This window comes from Equus asinus, chromosome 27 (assembly GCF_041296235.1).
Source record: "Equus asinus isolate D_3611 breed Donkey chromosome 27, EquAss-T2T_v2, whole genome shotgun sequence".
In the NCBI taxonomy this organism is placed as follows: domain Eukaryota; kingdom Metazoa; phylum Chordata; class Mammalia; order Perissodactyla; family Equidae; genus Equus; species Equus asinus.
The window spans coordinates 37,430,024-37,447,611 of NC_091816.1; the positions used below are offsets into that span (position 1 = coordinate 37,430,024).

The following is a 17,588-nucleotide window of genomic DNA, read 5'->3' on the forward strand; positions in this document are numbered from 1 at the left end:
GTCAGTGCGGGTTCATCGATTGTTAACAAATGTACTATCTGGTGGGGATGTTGTTGACCGTGGAGGAGGCCGGGGGGGAAGGGGTATAGGGGAAACCTGTACCTTTTCCTCAGTTTTGCTGTGAACCTAAAACTGCTCTAAAAAATTAGTCTTAAAAAAATCGAAACTGAAGATTTTTCTGTACGATATGTTGACATAATTATCACTACTTCAGAAATTCATTATTTTAATCACTTAAAGCAACAAGGGTTATTATGACTCTAGAAAGTTGATTTATAAACTTATAGTTTAGAAGAACGCCTGCCCTTCTACGTATTGAATTGCTTAAATGGCCATTTTTATTCGGCTCCTGGGAACATCACAGTCCTTGGGTCCCCTAGGCCTCCATAGATGTGCCCACCCTTGGCCCAGTGACCCCACCTCAACGGTACCCCAGGTGGCAGCACAACGAGCCAACATGCAAGTCTTACTTGAGCTGCTGGAACTCTGCAAATGCTTCATCAAAAGCTGGAAGGAAACAGTTCCTGTGTTAGTACCTGTTTTCACATGTTTACTCAATGTGTTACTATTGTTACTATGCGTTTAACAAAGGCTGTGAATGAACGGCGTGTGTGCATTCACTTGGATGCTCTCCCACTGAGTCTGCTTCATGAAAACTGACAAACACCCAAGTGAATAAATTGATCATTCAGAAATAATTTTCTCTGAATGAAAATGTTAAAATCAGATTGTTTTGCTCTCAGCATCTATACAGATCACTAAATACAAAATTACTAGATGCTAAGGAAGAACGATCTTACCTTGACCAGACAGGTCCAGTGAGCGCTGATGGTTATCTTTGCCATCAAAAATCTCAAACGTGTATTTTCCTTTATCCTTCTCCGTGGGCTCACAGATCTGCAGCCAGGCCATGTCTTCACTCCCTCCAATCCTCATGTGCTCACTAGATGCAACCTTAGCATCTCTGTTAAAAATGTAACCCGAACATATTTCAATTTAGAAGTTCATTTTATGTAGGAGATACCTATGGGACAATATTACATGGTTGGGTGTGGAGCGTTTTCTAACTTGCCAAGGCTAATGTCGTAATAGGTTTTTCTGGATACTATAAATTTATTAACTACATCAATAGCTCATATCTGAAAACCTTCTAAAGTTAAATCTGATACTTAGTTTTTAAAGATACATTGTTATTTAATATATGCTTATTGCCCACTACATAATGGACTTAAAAATATTCTATACAGTATGGCATTTTTTTCCTCAAAAAATCAAAAATAGAATTACCATACGATCTAGGGATTCACTTCTGGATACGTATCCAAAAGAATTGAAAGCAAGGACTCAACCAAGTATCTGTACATCCATGTTCATAACAGCATTATTCACAATAGCAAAACGGTGGAAGTAACGCAAGTGTCCAGGGACAGATAAATAGATAAACAAAATGTGGTTTATACATACAACGGAATATTATTCAGCCTTAAAAAGGTGGGAAATTCCGACACATACTACAAGGATGAAACTTGAAAGCATTACGCCAAGTGAAATAAGCCAGTTACAAAAAGACAATTAGTGTATGATTCCACTTATATGAGGTACTCAGAGTAGCCAGGTTCACTGAGACAGAAGGCGGAATGGGGGGGTCCCAGGGGCTGGGGTCGGGGGAGGATGGGGGAATGAGGAGTCGTCTAATTGGTGCAGAGTTTCAGTTCTGCCAGGTAAAAAAGTTCTGGAGATCAATGGTGGTGATGGTGGCACAACAGTGTGAATGTAGTTAATGTGACTGAGCCGCACACTTAAAAATGGTTACAACAGGGGCGGCCCGGTGGCATAGTGGTTAAGTTCACGTGCTCCACTTCAGCTGCCCGAGGTTTGCAGCTTCGGATCCTGGGCACAGACCTAGCACTGCTAGTCAAGCCACACTGTGGCGGCATCCCACATAAAACAGAGGAAGATTGGCACAGATGTTAGCTCAGTGACAATCTTCCTCACAAAAAAAAAAGAGTTAAAATGGTAAATTTTATGCTTTATATATTTTATCACAATTTTTTAAAACTTGAAATAAAAATAAACAGTGGATACCATTCCTGCCTTGTAAGGTAGTGTGCACTCCGCACAGCGTGTGCAGTATGTAAAGCCAGCCTGCTCGTGGAGTTCAAATGCGTGTCAATTATTTCCTAAAGCTACTTTGATCTCCAGGGAGTGAGAAAGGTTTGTGGAAGCTATAATCAGGGGCATGTGAAGAGTAAGACTTGGGACAGACAGAAACTAGAATGTGGGTCTATTTCTGTCATGCACCAGCTCCAGGAAAGTGAAACCCCAGCAAAGTCAGTGGTGCTGGGGCTGGCAGAGAACCGCCTATAATGGTGCGTTTGGTTACTCTTGCCAGTAACCATGCATCCCCTGTGTTCATTTGGGAAAATGAATTCTCCAACCCTCCTCACCATGATAGCCATTTATCCAGTACATCTTTCATTCAACAAAATCCATTAGGCCCATAATAAAGGCAGAGCTCTGTGAGCCGTGAGGGCTCGGGGCAGCCAGCACCTGAGGCACACGCTCAGCACGGGCTGTCCCGTCTGCTCAGAGCAGCATCGTCATTATTAAGGTGACGGACAGGCCATTCCAGTGCTCAGACATACTCGTTCCCATGTACCAAAGACAATCGGACTTTACATAGTGATTCTCAGCTCTGCAGAGGAAAACGCTCTTTCAAAGAAAATATACTGTGCAATGGATCAGCCATTCAACCCCAAACCCCACAATGCTAAGAACGGTGAGCAGCGCATCTGTGCCAACCTGCAGACAGAAACAGACAGCAGCATGCAATCGAAAAGTCACAGCTTGATGAAGGGGCTTCTTTATCCCCTGTGCGCACTGACAAGTGGGTATTCTGTAGACCAATCGGCAAGTCACCATTGTAGACGGTGGGGACTGAGGCCGCTGTAACCGTTTACCCGCTATCGTACTACACCCAGGAAAACAGCCGCTAACAAGTGTGCGGAATAGAGTGAGAAAGACGCATTTTCCCAACACGGATGGCCTGCGATGTCTGGTCGCACTCCCTTTGTTGGAGCTCTTGGTGTGAGGTTGGCCTCAACGCCTCAAAGTTCAGATAGAGACATGCATGCATGTGCACAAACACGAGCGAATATTAGTGACAGCTTCCTAAGCAAGACTCACTGACCAGGCAGGGATTTTAGCGTGAGCCGTCTGCTACACAGGACCAAGGCCCTCCCTCTGCCCGTCCCAACCACAGGACCCACAACCTGCCCTCCCTGTGAGGAGTGGACGTTGCTTTGGGATCCGTGACGTGCTCCCTGCTCAGCTGAGAAGCGGACGGTTTCCACCAGGCCTGGGGATTTGCACTCTGCACCGAAAGTTGTGCTAGCAACTGTTGGGGGTAAAAGAGGATTGCCTGAGTTTGCTACATTCACACCGTGGCTGCCAGAGCATCACCAGAGGCAGCCCCTGGCTCGTTATGCCGCGGGTGTGGGACTCGGGCTGGAGAAGTTGTTTGCTTTACCTCCACGAATTCAAATGCCTCTTCCTAGAAGAGCGAAATTATGCACCGAAATTGCTGTGCTCTGCAGGCACCGGTGAGGACGTTCCAGCCTCTGCTGTGTGTGCGACACAGAGACAGGCGGAGTCTAGAATCCCTTCTGTGGGGCGTGGCCGAAAGCCTGAGACCTAAGCTGTCAGAGCCGTGAGGAAAAGCTGATGAGTCTCCGTGTTCTCAGTCGCATGGTACGTGGCTTCATTCAACAGGCGAAATTCATTTGGCCCCAAAGTCACCTTACAAATGCTCCGGGACGTAGCGATCATTTCAGCCTTAGAGGCATTTATCTTCTATTGAAATATGTCCTGTTCCAATGGTGATCTGTCCTACTGTTAGCAAGTTGCTTGTAGGAAGAAAAAACTCGATTTTCTTTTTTTTGGACATATAAGACAATGGAAAAGGCAGCCATGAATTCGAGCTTTCACCAAACAGCTCTTGATAGGTACAAATGTTCTCCCAACTTCAATGTGATCAACACCACTGCCCAGCGGCAGCAGAGACAGACAGACACACCGCAAACAGCTGCTCCGCTGGCCTTGCCTCGATGGCCTTTGGCCTTGGGAGCTGTCTGTCATTCAAGTGTAAGTTAAAGAAAGCCACTCTGCTGCACCCAGAGCTTCTTTCAGTGACGACCTTTGGCATCCACCCGGCGTCAGCGCAGCCGTGAGGAAGGGCAAAGACCACTGCAGCAGCTGAGGAGGGGGTGTCCACAAAACGCCACGCCACACCACAACTGACCTGCTTGTGCACTTCCCAGACCCCCTGCGTCCATGACCGGAGCTCCAGGCTCTGCCACCAGCCTTGGCTCTGGCTGCAGGAAAGCCCTGCTCCTCGAGCTCAGCAGCCCATAAGCCTTCTGGTTCCCTGACAAGCCACTCGCCCTTAGGAGTGGAAATACACTAATCCTACACTTGACCGCTGACCCCTCACCTTTTCTGGACTGAGCACTAATTCTCTTCTCCAGAATCCACTTTCAAGCAGACAGCCAGGAGCAGAGTTTGGAGCAGACACTCCCCACCAGTCCCCTCCATCCCCCCCAGCTCAGATCCCCCATTCCTGGCCGCCCACCTCCAGGAGGACTCCTGTCTCCAGCTCCTCCCCTGGGTCAGCATGTCCCACCCTAACCCCACGCCCTCCATGATTTCCACTGAAATTACTCAACTTATAAGAAGGCCAAACAAGTCTTAGCAGTCAAAGACAGCTGCAGGATGCTTGGGTATCTTTTCACGGAATTAATTATTACTGTTATACAGATAGTGACTTTGGCTTGTTGGGTTGTTTGTTTGTTTGTTGTTTTTGTTTGGGGACTTAACTGGACCAAATCTGACAAAACTTCTTCCTTGGTTTTATTATTTGATCACAAAACATGACCAAATTCCTTCATTCCAAACAAAAATTTAAAATCTATGTTAATGTAAGGAAGAGGAGAGTATAAGAAAGCAGACCTGTGTCTGATCATTTGTGCAAAAGGCACAGACAGATTGGAAACCTACATGGGTGGGGGAAGGGGTGTGAACAGGGGCAGACGGGGATGGGCCAGCAGACATTTCTGCTGGGCTCCGACCCTCAGACCATGCTGTGCTTCACGTACCCCCAAAATAAACGACTGAGGTCCAAGAGAACAGGCGGGGAACCCAAACTAGAACACAGGCAGTAGCAAATGAGCTTAACTACGGAAAAGAATTGCACACCACCCTGAAGAGGGTGAGGAAGAAAGGAAATAACCAAGCTACGTCAGGAAACAGTATTTCACTGGACTCTACAAGGCCAAGACGAAAAGAACTGTGCAAAACACCACACAAATCATGCAAAACACCGTGCTCTGGTTTCTAATTGGTCTCTCATGAGGATGTGAGTTAGTGAATCTGAAACTCCTTGATGTGAATATACTAGGATTGAAAAAAGTAAGTCACACTATTATAGGTGAGAGCCAGGTTTCGTGGTGGGGAAGGAAGGTACCAGTAAGGAAAGCGAGAGGCTTGAGGGAATCCCGTGGTATGGACTGGAATCAAAGATATCAACCTGAACTCAGAATTTGACACATACACAGATAACGAGACACAGAATAAGCACCGATCAGTGTGCACACCTGAGTCGGGCTGTGTCCCCTTAGTCCCCAGCCCCATCTGCTCAGAGGTCATAAGAACACTGACCCCACAGCGATGGGACATCTGAGGCACAGGTCCTGGTGTCTGAAGCCACCCTTCAATACCAGGGACAGGCCTTCCTGGAGAAGCCATTGATTCCAGGCTGGGGCAGGGAAGCACGAGAGGAATCAAGAATATCCTACAGGCCCAGGAAGGAAGAAATTCTCATAAACAGCTGGGGGCACGTTGAAGGACACAGGGACAACCTGAAGCAGCTCCCAAGGGCCAAAGTTGGGACAAGTTGAGCCAGGTAGTAATAACAGCAACAACAAGGCTAATATCGGATTATACCCATAGAAGAAAATAAATATCCGTGAGTCCACACTGATGGTACCAGATAGTTGGAGAAATAAATATATGAGGGAGGAGGGGTGGCACTTCCTCAACAGAGGGGCTCCACAATAAAGAGGAACTTCTAATAAATGTAGAAAGACTGAACGCAATCGAAGATCATCAGGAGGTAAACTTCAGTCATAATTGCTGTGGCAAGATTCACTGTTGAATCCTCAGATTTGTGGACAAAAGTTTGAAGAGGACAAAGAGACTTACAAAGTCCCCAAGTGTGTCCCCAACATATTTATTAATTACAAAGGGGAAAATGGTGACTTTGTTGGGGCTGGCCCAGTGGCTAGTGGTTGAGTTTGCAGGCTCCGCTTCAGTGGCCCAGGGTTCATGGTTTAGGATTCCAGGTACAAATCTACACACCGCTCATCAAGCCGTGCTGTGGTGGTGTCCCACATACAAAATAAGGAAGATGGGCAACAGCTGTTAGCTCAGGGACAATCTTCCTCACACAAAAAAACAAGAAAGAAAGAAAATGGTGACTTTGCAAGGGAGAAGCCTGGCAAACCACCCAACCAAGCGATAAGATATACCAACATCGCTTTTGTTGTTTTTTGACTAAAAATGAATAACTTCAGTCTAATCAGGGGAAATCATGAGATACACCCAAATTGAAGGGCATTCTATGACATACTCCACCAGATGTCTTGAAGAACATCCAGGTCGTGAAAGAAGGAAAGACTGGGGAGCAGTTGCAGATTCGAGATTAAGGAGACGGGACAACTAAATATAAAGTGGCATCCCGGAAAACAGGTGCAAGTTGCATGAGGTCTGTTGTCTGGAGAACAGCATCCTGTCACTGGTAATTTCCCGGGTTTGCTGATGTCAACATCAATGGGAGCTGGTGAAGCCTCTCCAGGAACTCTCTGTACTGTCTTTGCAACTTTTCTATAAGCCTAAAATTACTCCAAATGAAATATTTTCAAGTATTAAATACTGAAACAAGCAGTCGGCACTGACACGGTTCAGAAGTCTAAAAGCTAAGTCTAGGATAAACAGTGGCTCCACAGAGGAAGGCAGGTGATGACGCACGAGGAAAGCAGATCCTCGACTCCTTACGGATGGTGGTTGAACCTGAGTCAGCTGAAGGTTGCTACGAACACAGGTCTGAGTGTAAACAGCCACGTGGTGTCCCAACTGGAGATGAATAATCCTGCTCGTCTCAGCGTGGTCAGACATTCAAGCAAAATCCACCCATCTACTGCCTCCCGGTTTAAAGAAAGAGGTAGATAAAATGGAAACAATTGCAAAAGCTAGGAAATATCTGCATCTGGCTGGAGGAGACAGTATTGAGGATGAGCACCTCCCACAAGAAGAGCCCCACAAGGCGGCACAGGCTGAGGGGAGCTTATGACACAAGCCACCTTCCACCACGGCTGTCATGCTGACCAGAGTCACGAGCACAGCAAAGGCAGGAGACACTGGGGTTTTCTGATGGGTGACGGGACCATCGGAACCTCCCACCTTTGGTAGCTGCTTCAGGCCAGGAGCCCGTTAAGGTAGTGCGAAAGCCACTCCACGGGGTCACCAAGATGGTTCCACACCTCCTTCAGCTCTTCCCACTCGATCCCCTCCCGTCCCCCTCTTGTGACACATTAGGTGACAACCAACAAGCCTGGGGTGTGCAGGAAGGGTGCCTCAGACATCGGGGCAGAACAGCATCCCCATCCCCCAGTTAGTTCAAGGGTTCACGGAGAATTCAGGGCACCCCTGAAGGTTTTCAACGCTTCCCGAGTTGCGTTAAAATATAATTCTGAAATTAAAGCCAGCTCTTGTTTTTTCTTCTATAAAGACACCATGAAATTTCTTCAGTGGCTGGGACACTTCTAAGTCTTAAGCGGTCAATATTTTCACAATTTGAGATCTGGCCCTTTCCAGATGACATATTAATTTCTTTTCTTTGAGTAAGAGGGGGAAATCCTTTATTGGGAGAACATTTTTGCTGAGTTTCTCTTTGTACGCTTCTAACTCATTTTGAATAGGTTTCTGAGCCGTCCTTTAAAGTGGCACTTTCCCATTCCTTGATATATTACTCAGCATTTTTAACCAAAGAACAATTGTCCTTGCTTACGTCCGCACTTCACAAAATTCTCATCATACTCTGTGGCTTCCGTGTCGTCCATTAACACAAAATATTGGGGTGTCCACAGCACAAGTCCTCAACAGCACTTCCTCAGCATCCTAGATTTTGTCAAGTGGGCCATTTAGTCTCAAAAGGCAGATCGTATTCCACATTACGCACTATTTTTCCAGTTGCTATCTAATAAGAACTTATTCAATGGTCAAATAGTGAAATACAATCAAACACTATATTTTAGCAATAGAATATAACTTCAAAATATAATGTACAGTTTAATATTGTCTAATTGTCAAATAGTAAAATGTAACTGAGTTATATTTTAGTTACTGAATTGTAAAGAAATACTTGTTCTGTTGTACAGTTCTGTTTGGAGAAGAGAAAACATGGGAACCACGCCACTGTTATGAGTCCCTGGAAATTTATGATGCTGCCACCTCCTCCGTTGGTCTCTGGTGACCTTTTCATCTAATACAACTTTATTGATAAGTCAGAGACGTGATTTGTGTCCTTGTCCCCCAGTCCGTCTGTCTGTCTATAACCCATCTCCTCCCTCAAGGCTAGACATTCCTCAGTTGAGTAGTGGCTAGAAGCAGACCAACTAGGGTTTAAACCCCTGCGCTTTTGCTTACTAGTCCTGTGACTTTGAACAAAATGATCGATGGTCCTCTCAAACGTCAGTGTCCACACCTATGAAACGTAGGGATTAATACCTAACTCATACGGCTTTTGTGAGGGTTAAATGAAACCCTATGGGTTAAGTGTGAACACAAAGTGGCTGCTTGCTGCTGCTCACGTGTCATCCCTCCGCCAGCACACATGTGTGTGTTCTGGTGGGATATGGGGATGTGAATCTCAGCACCACAGCCCCCAGCCCAGAGCCCGCTGCTCACACACAGGGAGACGAAGCTGAAGCAGGAGCAGGTTCTCCCTGAGGACGGACAGGTTTATGAGGGAATACATGACACTCCTCACAACGGTGTGTGGTGACTTACTCACTGCAAGGCAGTGTGCCGTAAGTAACAAAGAAGCCCAGAGAAGGAAGCGATTAATTCTCCTTTTCCAGGGTAAGGTTTGATTCAGCTAGAACCATAGATTTACTCATTTGTCTTAAAAATAAATCCTTATAAACAATTATATCACAAAAATACTCCAGCTTCAGTCTTTGAGGCTCCTGTTACTGGAAGCTTTTGTAAGAAGACCCTGGGGCCCGCCTGGCGGTGCAGCAGTTAAGTTCAAACGTTCCACTTCCAGGCCTGGGGGTCACCGGTTCAGATCCCAGGCGCGGACCTACACACTGTTTATCAAGCCATGCTGTGGCAGGCATCCCACATATAAAGTAGAGGAAGATGGGCATGGATGTTAGCTCAGGGCCAGTCTTCCTCAGCAAAAGAGGAGGATTGGTGGTGGATGTTAGCTCAGGGCTAATCTTCCTCAAAAAAAGGACCCTGCTTCTGATACACTTTCCTAATCGACCCCTTCATATGGGGACCTTAATGACTCCACCTGAGACCGAGTTCCAGACTATTAAAAATACAGATATGTAAGATTCCAAACGCAGGTGCCCTAAGACTCCAATACATCTAATTATTTTATGTTTCAAAGCATAAAATCCAAGACAAAAGCACAGCATGTCGACATTTAAAGAGGGTAAAAAAAATCCCAAGAATATTGATCTTTTCAGCACTTCCATTACTCACAAATAGATTGACCTAAACAAAATAATGCTTTTAAAAGTGAAACAGTCATAACCATAGAGTCTATCTTTTGGAATGTTAACTAGAGAAATATAACACCTAAAGGCACGATGTGGACACTAGTTTAGATTTTGGAACACTGACATCATGGAAAAATTGGCCTAAAAATGTTGCCCACATCCTCCGCTTAGAGGAGAGAGAGACAACAAGACATGGCCCCTCTCCGTCCACCCCTCTGAAGTTCTGCGTCTGCGGCTACCGCTCAGGAGATGGTGACCCCATCAGCGCTGTTTCCTCGGAGACCTGCTCCTCTCCCTGGTTGTTTTAGAGACAAGCTTGGGGCTGGATATCCAAGGGCTGGGGCGATGGGTACTCTTCTGCATGCTGTGACTTCTATGAAAGTCTCAAGGGCTCTAATGGTGACCACGCCCACCTGGAGATGCAGCAGAGCAGCGAACACGAAATACAGAAAAACCTGCTGCTTATACAGGGCTTGATCGTGTTTTCTTTCCTCTTTTAGTTTAAGTATTGGGCTTGTTTTCTCCTTTTCTTTTTCATCTATCTAATGGGAAACCAACAGACTGGAAATTTGGAGCGTGGTTTCTAAATATTATTTTCCCATCAGCTCTCTGCTAGATTCCAGATAAAATGTGTTCCCAGTAGAGCCGCCTTTGGCAAAACCGAGACGTTGAAGACATTTGTCTCTGGCACCTGCAGGCGTTTCTTTATCTTTCTGCTTTTCCCTGGTGCTCCCATTGCCATGATGGCCCCCTGCCCTGAGCCAAAGGCTGCCATCATTTCTCAAAAGGACAAAGTCTCAAGGGGATGGTCAGTGCTGTGACATGTTGCTGTGGAGCCTCGCCTCCCAGCTGTAAGGGCGCTGCCCTTGTCTACGGCATGGCCACGGTCCACTGCTCTTGTACTTACTTGTGATACCAGTTCACTTTCATTTCTTCAGTAAAATATTTCATGAAACACTGAAGTCTTATTCCTTCTGGGGTGCAGAGTATCTTGAGTGGAGAAGCAGATGCTCCTGCAAAAAATAACACATACTCAGATCTACGAAAAGCAGCAAGTGCTATGTTAGAACGGAAAGGTGCTGTTGCCAGAATCTCTGCTCCATCCAGCATAAATATATTCCCACATTCATGTATTCTACAGTCTGTCTGCCACAAATTCTTGTAATTTACCCATGTCATATTCATTCATTAAATAAGCATTTTCCACACTAGAATTATTTGAAAAGCTCTTTGCTGAATACTGAAGAACCATCAACTGCCCCTTAGCAGCTCAGCTAAAGAAGAGGAGGAAAAATCGTGCAAATAGCACTGCAACACAGTAAATGCTGCACTGATTGATCTGGAACTTAAGCATTGTCGAAAATCAGCGAATGGAAGGTGAGTCAGCAGAAGGGATCTAGGGCAGTCAAGGAGATGTGGACGAAGGTCCATCCTTCGAGAGGAGTGGAAACTGGAAGAGAGGAAAGAGGGCAGAAGAAAGCAGAGGCAGCAAGAGGGACGCACGAAACGAGAACGTCCTTGGCCAGTTTAGAGCAGGAATTTAGGGTGGTTGGGGCAGAGGATTTGGGGGAGGTGAGGTGAGAGGTCCGGAGACGACAAGATTCGGAGGCAAAATTCTGAACTTGAGGCAGAGACCGTTATTAGATACCTAACTAGAGAATTCACGTGAACTCAGGGCATTGCTCACACAAAAAAATAATATTTATACAGTTAGCAGAGATAAGATAAAATACTATGATTGCAAACTGTTGATGAGGTGTTATGGAGAAGAATCTCTTTAAAATATTATTTCTAAATTTTGGTAAACAACTTGAAACTTTATCTGATGAATCTTAAAAACACTCATAGTATTCCACAGAGTCATTGTAGTTACAGGAATCCACTCAAATGGAAAATTCCTAAATATTGAAAACAGCCTCTCTTTGCCCAAAGATGTGGCTTGTGTCCTTATTTATAATAAACAGTAATTGTCAGTATTCCTATAAGGAAGAGCATAGACCATTGGACAGCGATTCCATGAAAATATAAAATCTATACAAACCACAATTATCACAAAATATGTGTAAAAAAAAACAAGAAACAAATTGTATTCATGACTTCAACCATGAAAAGAAGTAGAAACTAAATAAAAATAGTAGAAAATATAGTAGAAAAAAATAAAACCCTTTTCCCAGACGGAGTTATTGTAAGAATTAAAGGACACAATGTCTGTGAGCCCTCCACCGCAGTGTCATGCCTTGTCAAAGCCTGCCGCGACCTCCCCGCCTCCCTAACCCCGCGTGGCTGGGTCTCGGCCCAGGGAACCAAGGATGCAGAACCCAACAGACAAAGAGGAGAGTTGGTGGCAGACCTGGGTCCCTCCTCAGAGTTTGGAAGGTGGAGGGAAGGGGATGAGTGTAAGGGACTATGAGAGCAGAGAGAGCTGGAAGGCGCCCACCAAGGGAGCCACTCAGAGAACAAGTGGAGCCAGAACCCACTCGTGAGGGTCCCTGACCTGGGGGCGCAGCACGGCCGCAGGGCCACATGCAGGAGAGGGCTGCGCACAGGAGGGTCGTGTGAAAGTCCACAGGGGAAGCGGAGGCACCCATCGCCTCCACCTCTCCCGGGGCAGGTGAGACCCTGCTGCCTCTATCGGGAGACTGGGGGCTCACCCTTAGAGAATCAAAACCACAAAGGCTCAGTGGTGGAGGTGGGCGGTCAGTAAGGTAAGGCAATGCGGCTAAGCTGTGAACATGGGTGAGCCTGTCTGCTGAGCAGCAAGGCTCCCCGCCCCCCTCCACTTCCTCTGCTCACCTCCCAGGACGCCGACCCATTCCACCCTGCCCAGGAAAACCCTGGAGGATGGGAGCGGTTGACAGGAGAGGCCACACAGTCCACCTTCTGATGAGCGTGAGCGCCTCCCACCTTCTCCCCAGACACACAGCACCCTCAGCTCTGCCAGCTCTTCTCATGGCTCGAATCTCAAATACACAGAACGTAGTGAGAAGTCCCTAACATGGACGAGGTAGAAGGATAGGAACAAAAACTGAAGGAAGCTGCCGTCAGAGAGGCGGAGACTGGAAGTGCTGCGGAAAGAAAGGACTGGGCGGGAGGCAGGTCCCTGAGACGGAGGGAAGGCACGAGATCCAGGGCGCTTGGGGAAGGGGAGAAGGAGGCAGGAAAGAAGGGCAGGCACCAACGAGGGGACAGACAAGATGGCTCGCCAAGGGTTGGGATGAGGAAGCCTGTCCAGAGGGAGAGTAGATGGCGTCTGAAGGAAGGATGCCTGTGGAGTGGAACCGGGTCAGGAGCAGAGGGAAAGCGGACTCCAGAGGCCATGCTGGGGGGCATTCAGCCGTGGAGTCCAGTCAGGGGATTCCAATCCGTACATCATTTACTCTGATTTTCCAGAAAGCACTCAGGGATGGAGCGCCTGGAGGTCCCATGCCGTTCTGGGGGAAGGTCTCAGTAGGTGCCAGGAAGAAGGAGAGGGGAGCTGAAGGAAGGCTGGTGTCACCCTGCAGACAGAGCAGCGCTGTGGGAATGCCATGGGCATGAGGAGTGCACACGTGGTCTTATTTACACGTTGATACCTGGAGTCATGACTCAATGGAGAGGGTCAGTGACATGACAAGTCCCCATAAGGAATACTTCCCTTGGTGCCTTGAGTTCCTCAAGGCCGCTGTCAAAGGGTGGAATATTCTTAAGGACTTGTAACTGACATAATGGTAAACAGGAACCCTTTTAGCCAACAAAAATACACCTTTATTTTTCAAAATGATAAGAAAAAGCTAAGGATTGGCTCAACAAAACCAAAGACTTCATCAGCATCAACAGGAAGTCACCTTAGACATCCACATATGTGATTGAAAGCTCGGCTTGTCGAAGGTGACAGAAATAAGACGCTGGTTTAATAGATAGTCCACCAAACGCAGTCTCCAGAAAACAAGACGAAATGCAAGGGGAGAGCTATCCTGTCAACGCTTCTAGGGTTTTTGCTTTGTTTTTAATCAAGCCGCCTTGTCCTGGGTATTAACAAACCAGAGGCATGGAAATGGGTTGTGGTTTGCCTGCGTCTGAAGCAGACGCCCCAGAGGTCATGATCCAACGCCGTAGGATGGTCTGGTCACCGGGAGATGCTGTGGTGAGAACACTTAACACGAGATCTACCCTCTTAACAAATTTTAATGATCAATACAGTATTGTTCACTACAGGTACAGGGTTGCGGAGCAGATCTCTAGAACTTATTCACTGTGCACAACTGGCCATCACCATCCTACTCTCTGTTGTGATGAGTTTGACTCTTTCAAAGACCTCATGTGCGTGGAATCACGCAGTATTTGTCCTTGTGTTCTGGCTTACTTCTCTTAGCATAATGCCCTCCAGGTTCATCCATGTCATTGCAAAGGACAGGATTTCCTTCTTTTTTAAGTCTGAATAATATCCCATTTTGGAATAACACCACATTTTCTTTAAGCCATGTCATATATAAGGATCGCATTTTAATTCAAGTCCACGATGAAAGGCACACACGTTCTCACAGACACGTGCACACTCAAGGAAACACACCATCAGTAGGGCCCCTCTGGAGCCATCAGTAGGCATTCCCCTGAGCATCCACCCAGCCTTGCAGCCAGACGTACTGGGAGGCATAACAGAGCTCTGGGGCCTCAGGGAGGAGAGCCCTTGGTTCAAAAACAAACAAGCAAGGGGCCCATCCAGTGACACAGCAGTTAAGCTTGGGCACTCCGCTTCGGCCGCCCAGGGTTCGTGGGTTCGGATCCCAGGCGCAGACCTATGCACCGCTCGTCCAGCCACACTGTGGCAGGCGTCCCACATACAAAATAGAGGAAGATAGGCATGGATGTTAGCTCAGGGCTAATGTTCCTCAGCAAAAAGAGGAGGATTGGCAGCGAATGTTAGCTCAGGGCTAATCTTCCTCAAAACAAACAAAAACTCTCTGGTGAGGGCAAAGAAGAATCCGGTGCAGGGCATAGGGGTGCAGGAGTCAGGAGCTGGGCAAGACGACAAAAGGAGGAGCATTGAGAGAGGGTTGAAGGAAGGAGGAGCTTGTATTCGGTGGGAGGCTAGAGGCTAGGCGAAGAGGAAACATCCAACATGAACAGCTCCACCAAACACCCCTTCTTTCCATCCTTCAACTGTTTATGCCCTTGATGGGCATTGAGGATGATAGAGAAGGAAAACAAGAGACGGGAAAAGGAGAAATGGTGTAAACTGAGAACACAAGGGTGCTTAGCGCACAGCAGATTTGCTAGAGGTTGGGAACGTAACTGAAGCGCAAAGAGAAAGGGCAGGTGATTCTTCCAAATCACACGCATTAAAAGGGGTGTAAGGAAGTGGACTGAGACCTTTTCTCCCTCCTGGCACAGAACCTGCACAGATGGCAGCAAACTACACAAAAATGAAAGCAAAAATAGGGAAATGTTGTAGTCTTAGAAAAGGCAAAATAGTTCAAAGTTCGGTCATTTTTCAGACTGTAACTGGAGTCGGTAAACGATCATGAGCCCAGAAGGTTTTCCAATCAAGCAGAGAGGAGGGAAAGGTACCACCAATGACGCATAGGCAGAGGAAGAGCAATTCTAGAGAATTTCTCAGCTTATATGCAAAGATGGTGCCCAGCAGTTTCCCTAAATACTGATAATCAAGCCCTGCACACGGAGATAGAACATATCCGACAGAGCCAGATGGGTCTTGTTTCAGCCAGCCAATCAATGGATAATTAACTTTGCCAACCACAGAGAGGAAAGGACCACAGGATGCACGTTCCAAGTAATGAGATTACAACAGCCTGATTTCTAAGAATGACATTGACCGGGGCAAACATTAGCAAGCAGATTATATTCCTATTTTCTGATTTTATGTCAACAGAATCATTATTAAGCCTTGATTTCAAAGGCTTAGGAGCATTTATATTTTATTATACAAAATTTAACCAGATAAAATACTTAAATCTACGCAATCTGCCAGCCACAAAGTAAATTCTGCCATTGATATTTCTATTTCACCAACTGATTTTTTAAGTTATTTGAATACATAATATTCTATAAATATTAAAAACCAAGGCATATACTTTAAGTTTGGCCCCCTTTAGGTAATAACACATGTTATATATTTTCATAAAATTGAATGATTGCCGATCTTAAAGAATTGTGTGGGTAACGTCTTCGAAATACATATCGTGTGATGAAGACACAATTCCGAAGTATGTTAGAAGGAACACCGAAGTCCTGATCTAGGAAAATTGGAAGACTTAGGTGCTCCCGTCTGTTCTGCTAGTAGTTAACTGAGTGACTTAGAACAAATTACACAACTTCTCAGTGACACGAGTTCTCGTCTAAATATTTTGTGTGGTCTCTTCTAAGATTCTCCAAAAGTAAATGGGCTCCCTCAGTACATTTTGTTAGTGATGGTTGACAGGGATGCCTAAAACTTAACTTAGGGATTTGATTCTAAGATTCTGCTTTCTCCATCTCAAATGTCAGCATGGAATGATATAGAAACGTTAAAGGCACATGCACACATATATGAAGGCGTATGATATAAAAGCAAGATGTATGCGTACAGCATCCTTCACGCAGATGCCCGTATGTGCACACGGCATCCTCCATGAAGGTGCCCATATGTGCACACAGCATCCTCCATGCAGATGCCTATATGTGCACACAGCATCCTCCATGAAGGTGCCCATATGTGCACACAGCATCCTCCATGAAGGTGCCCGTATGTGCACACGGCATCCTCCATGAAGGTGCCCGTATGTGCACACAGCATCCTCCATGAAGGTGCCCATATGTGCACACAGCATCCTCCATGAAGGTGCCCATATGTGCACACAGCATCCTCCATGAAGGTGCCTATATGTGCACACAGCATCCTCCATGAAGGTGCCCGTATGTGCACACGGCATCCTCCATGAAGGTGCCCATATGTGCACACAGCATCCTCCATGCAGATGCCTATATGTGCACACAGCATCCTCCATGAAGGTGCCCATATGTGCACACAGCATCCTCCATGCAGATGCCTATATGTGCACACAGCATCCTCCATGAAGGTGCCCATATGTGCACACAGCATCCTCCATGCAGATGCCTATATGTGCATACAGCATCCTCCATGAAGGTGCCCGTATGTGCACACAGCATCCTCCATGAAGGTGCCCATATGTGCACACAGCATCCTCCATGCAGATGCCTATATGTGCATACAGCATCCTCCATGAAGGTGCCCATATGTGCACACAGCATCCTCCATGCAGATGCCCATATGTGCACACGGCATCCTCCATGAAGGTGCCCATATGTGCACACAGCATCCTCCATGAAGGTGCCCATATGTGCACACAGCATCCTCCATGAAGGTGCCCATATGTGCACACAGCATCCTCCATGAAGGTGCCCATATGTGCACACAGCATCCTCCATGCAGATGCCTATATGTGCACACGGCATCCTCCATGAAGGTGCCCATATGTGCACACGGCATCCTCCATGAAGGTGCCCATATGTGCACACAGCATCCTCCATGAAGGTGCCCATATGTGCACACAGCATCCTCCATGCAGATGCCTATATGTGCACACAGCATCCTCCATGCAGGTGCCCATATGTGCACACAGCATCCTCCATGCAGATGCCTATATGTGCACACAGCATCCTCCATGAAGGTGCCCATATGTGCACACGGCATCCTCCATGAAGGTGCCCATATGTGCATACAGCATCCTCCATGCAGATGCCTAT

At 46.6% G+C, this 17,588-nt stretch overlaps 1 protein-coding gene across 3 annotated transcripts in view; it reads right to left on the minus strand.

The window, feature by feature from the left end:
• The window catches only part of MYOM2 (myomesin 2), a 93,948-nt gene that overhangs the window by 3,826 nt on the left and 72,534 nt on the right, over window positions 1–17,588 (minus strand). For all 3 annotated transcript variants that reach the window (XM_014838822.3, XM_070500138.1, XM_070500139.1), the window contains 3 exons: window positions 10,753–10,858; window positions 801–964; window positions 471–507 (listed from right to left, as the gene is read on the minus strand). In XM_014838822.3, coding sequence (XP_014694308.3) covers window positions 471–507; window positions 801–964; window positions 10,753–10,858 — 307 coding nt within the window. The remainder of the gene's footprint in view (window positions 1–470; window positions 508–800; window positions 965–10,752; window positions 10,859–17,588) is intronic.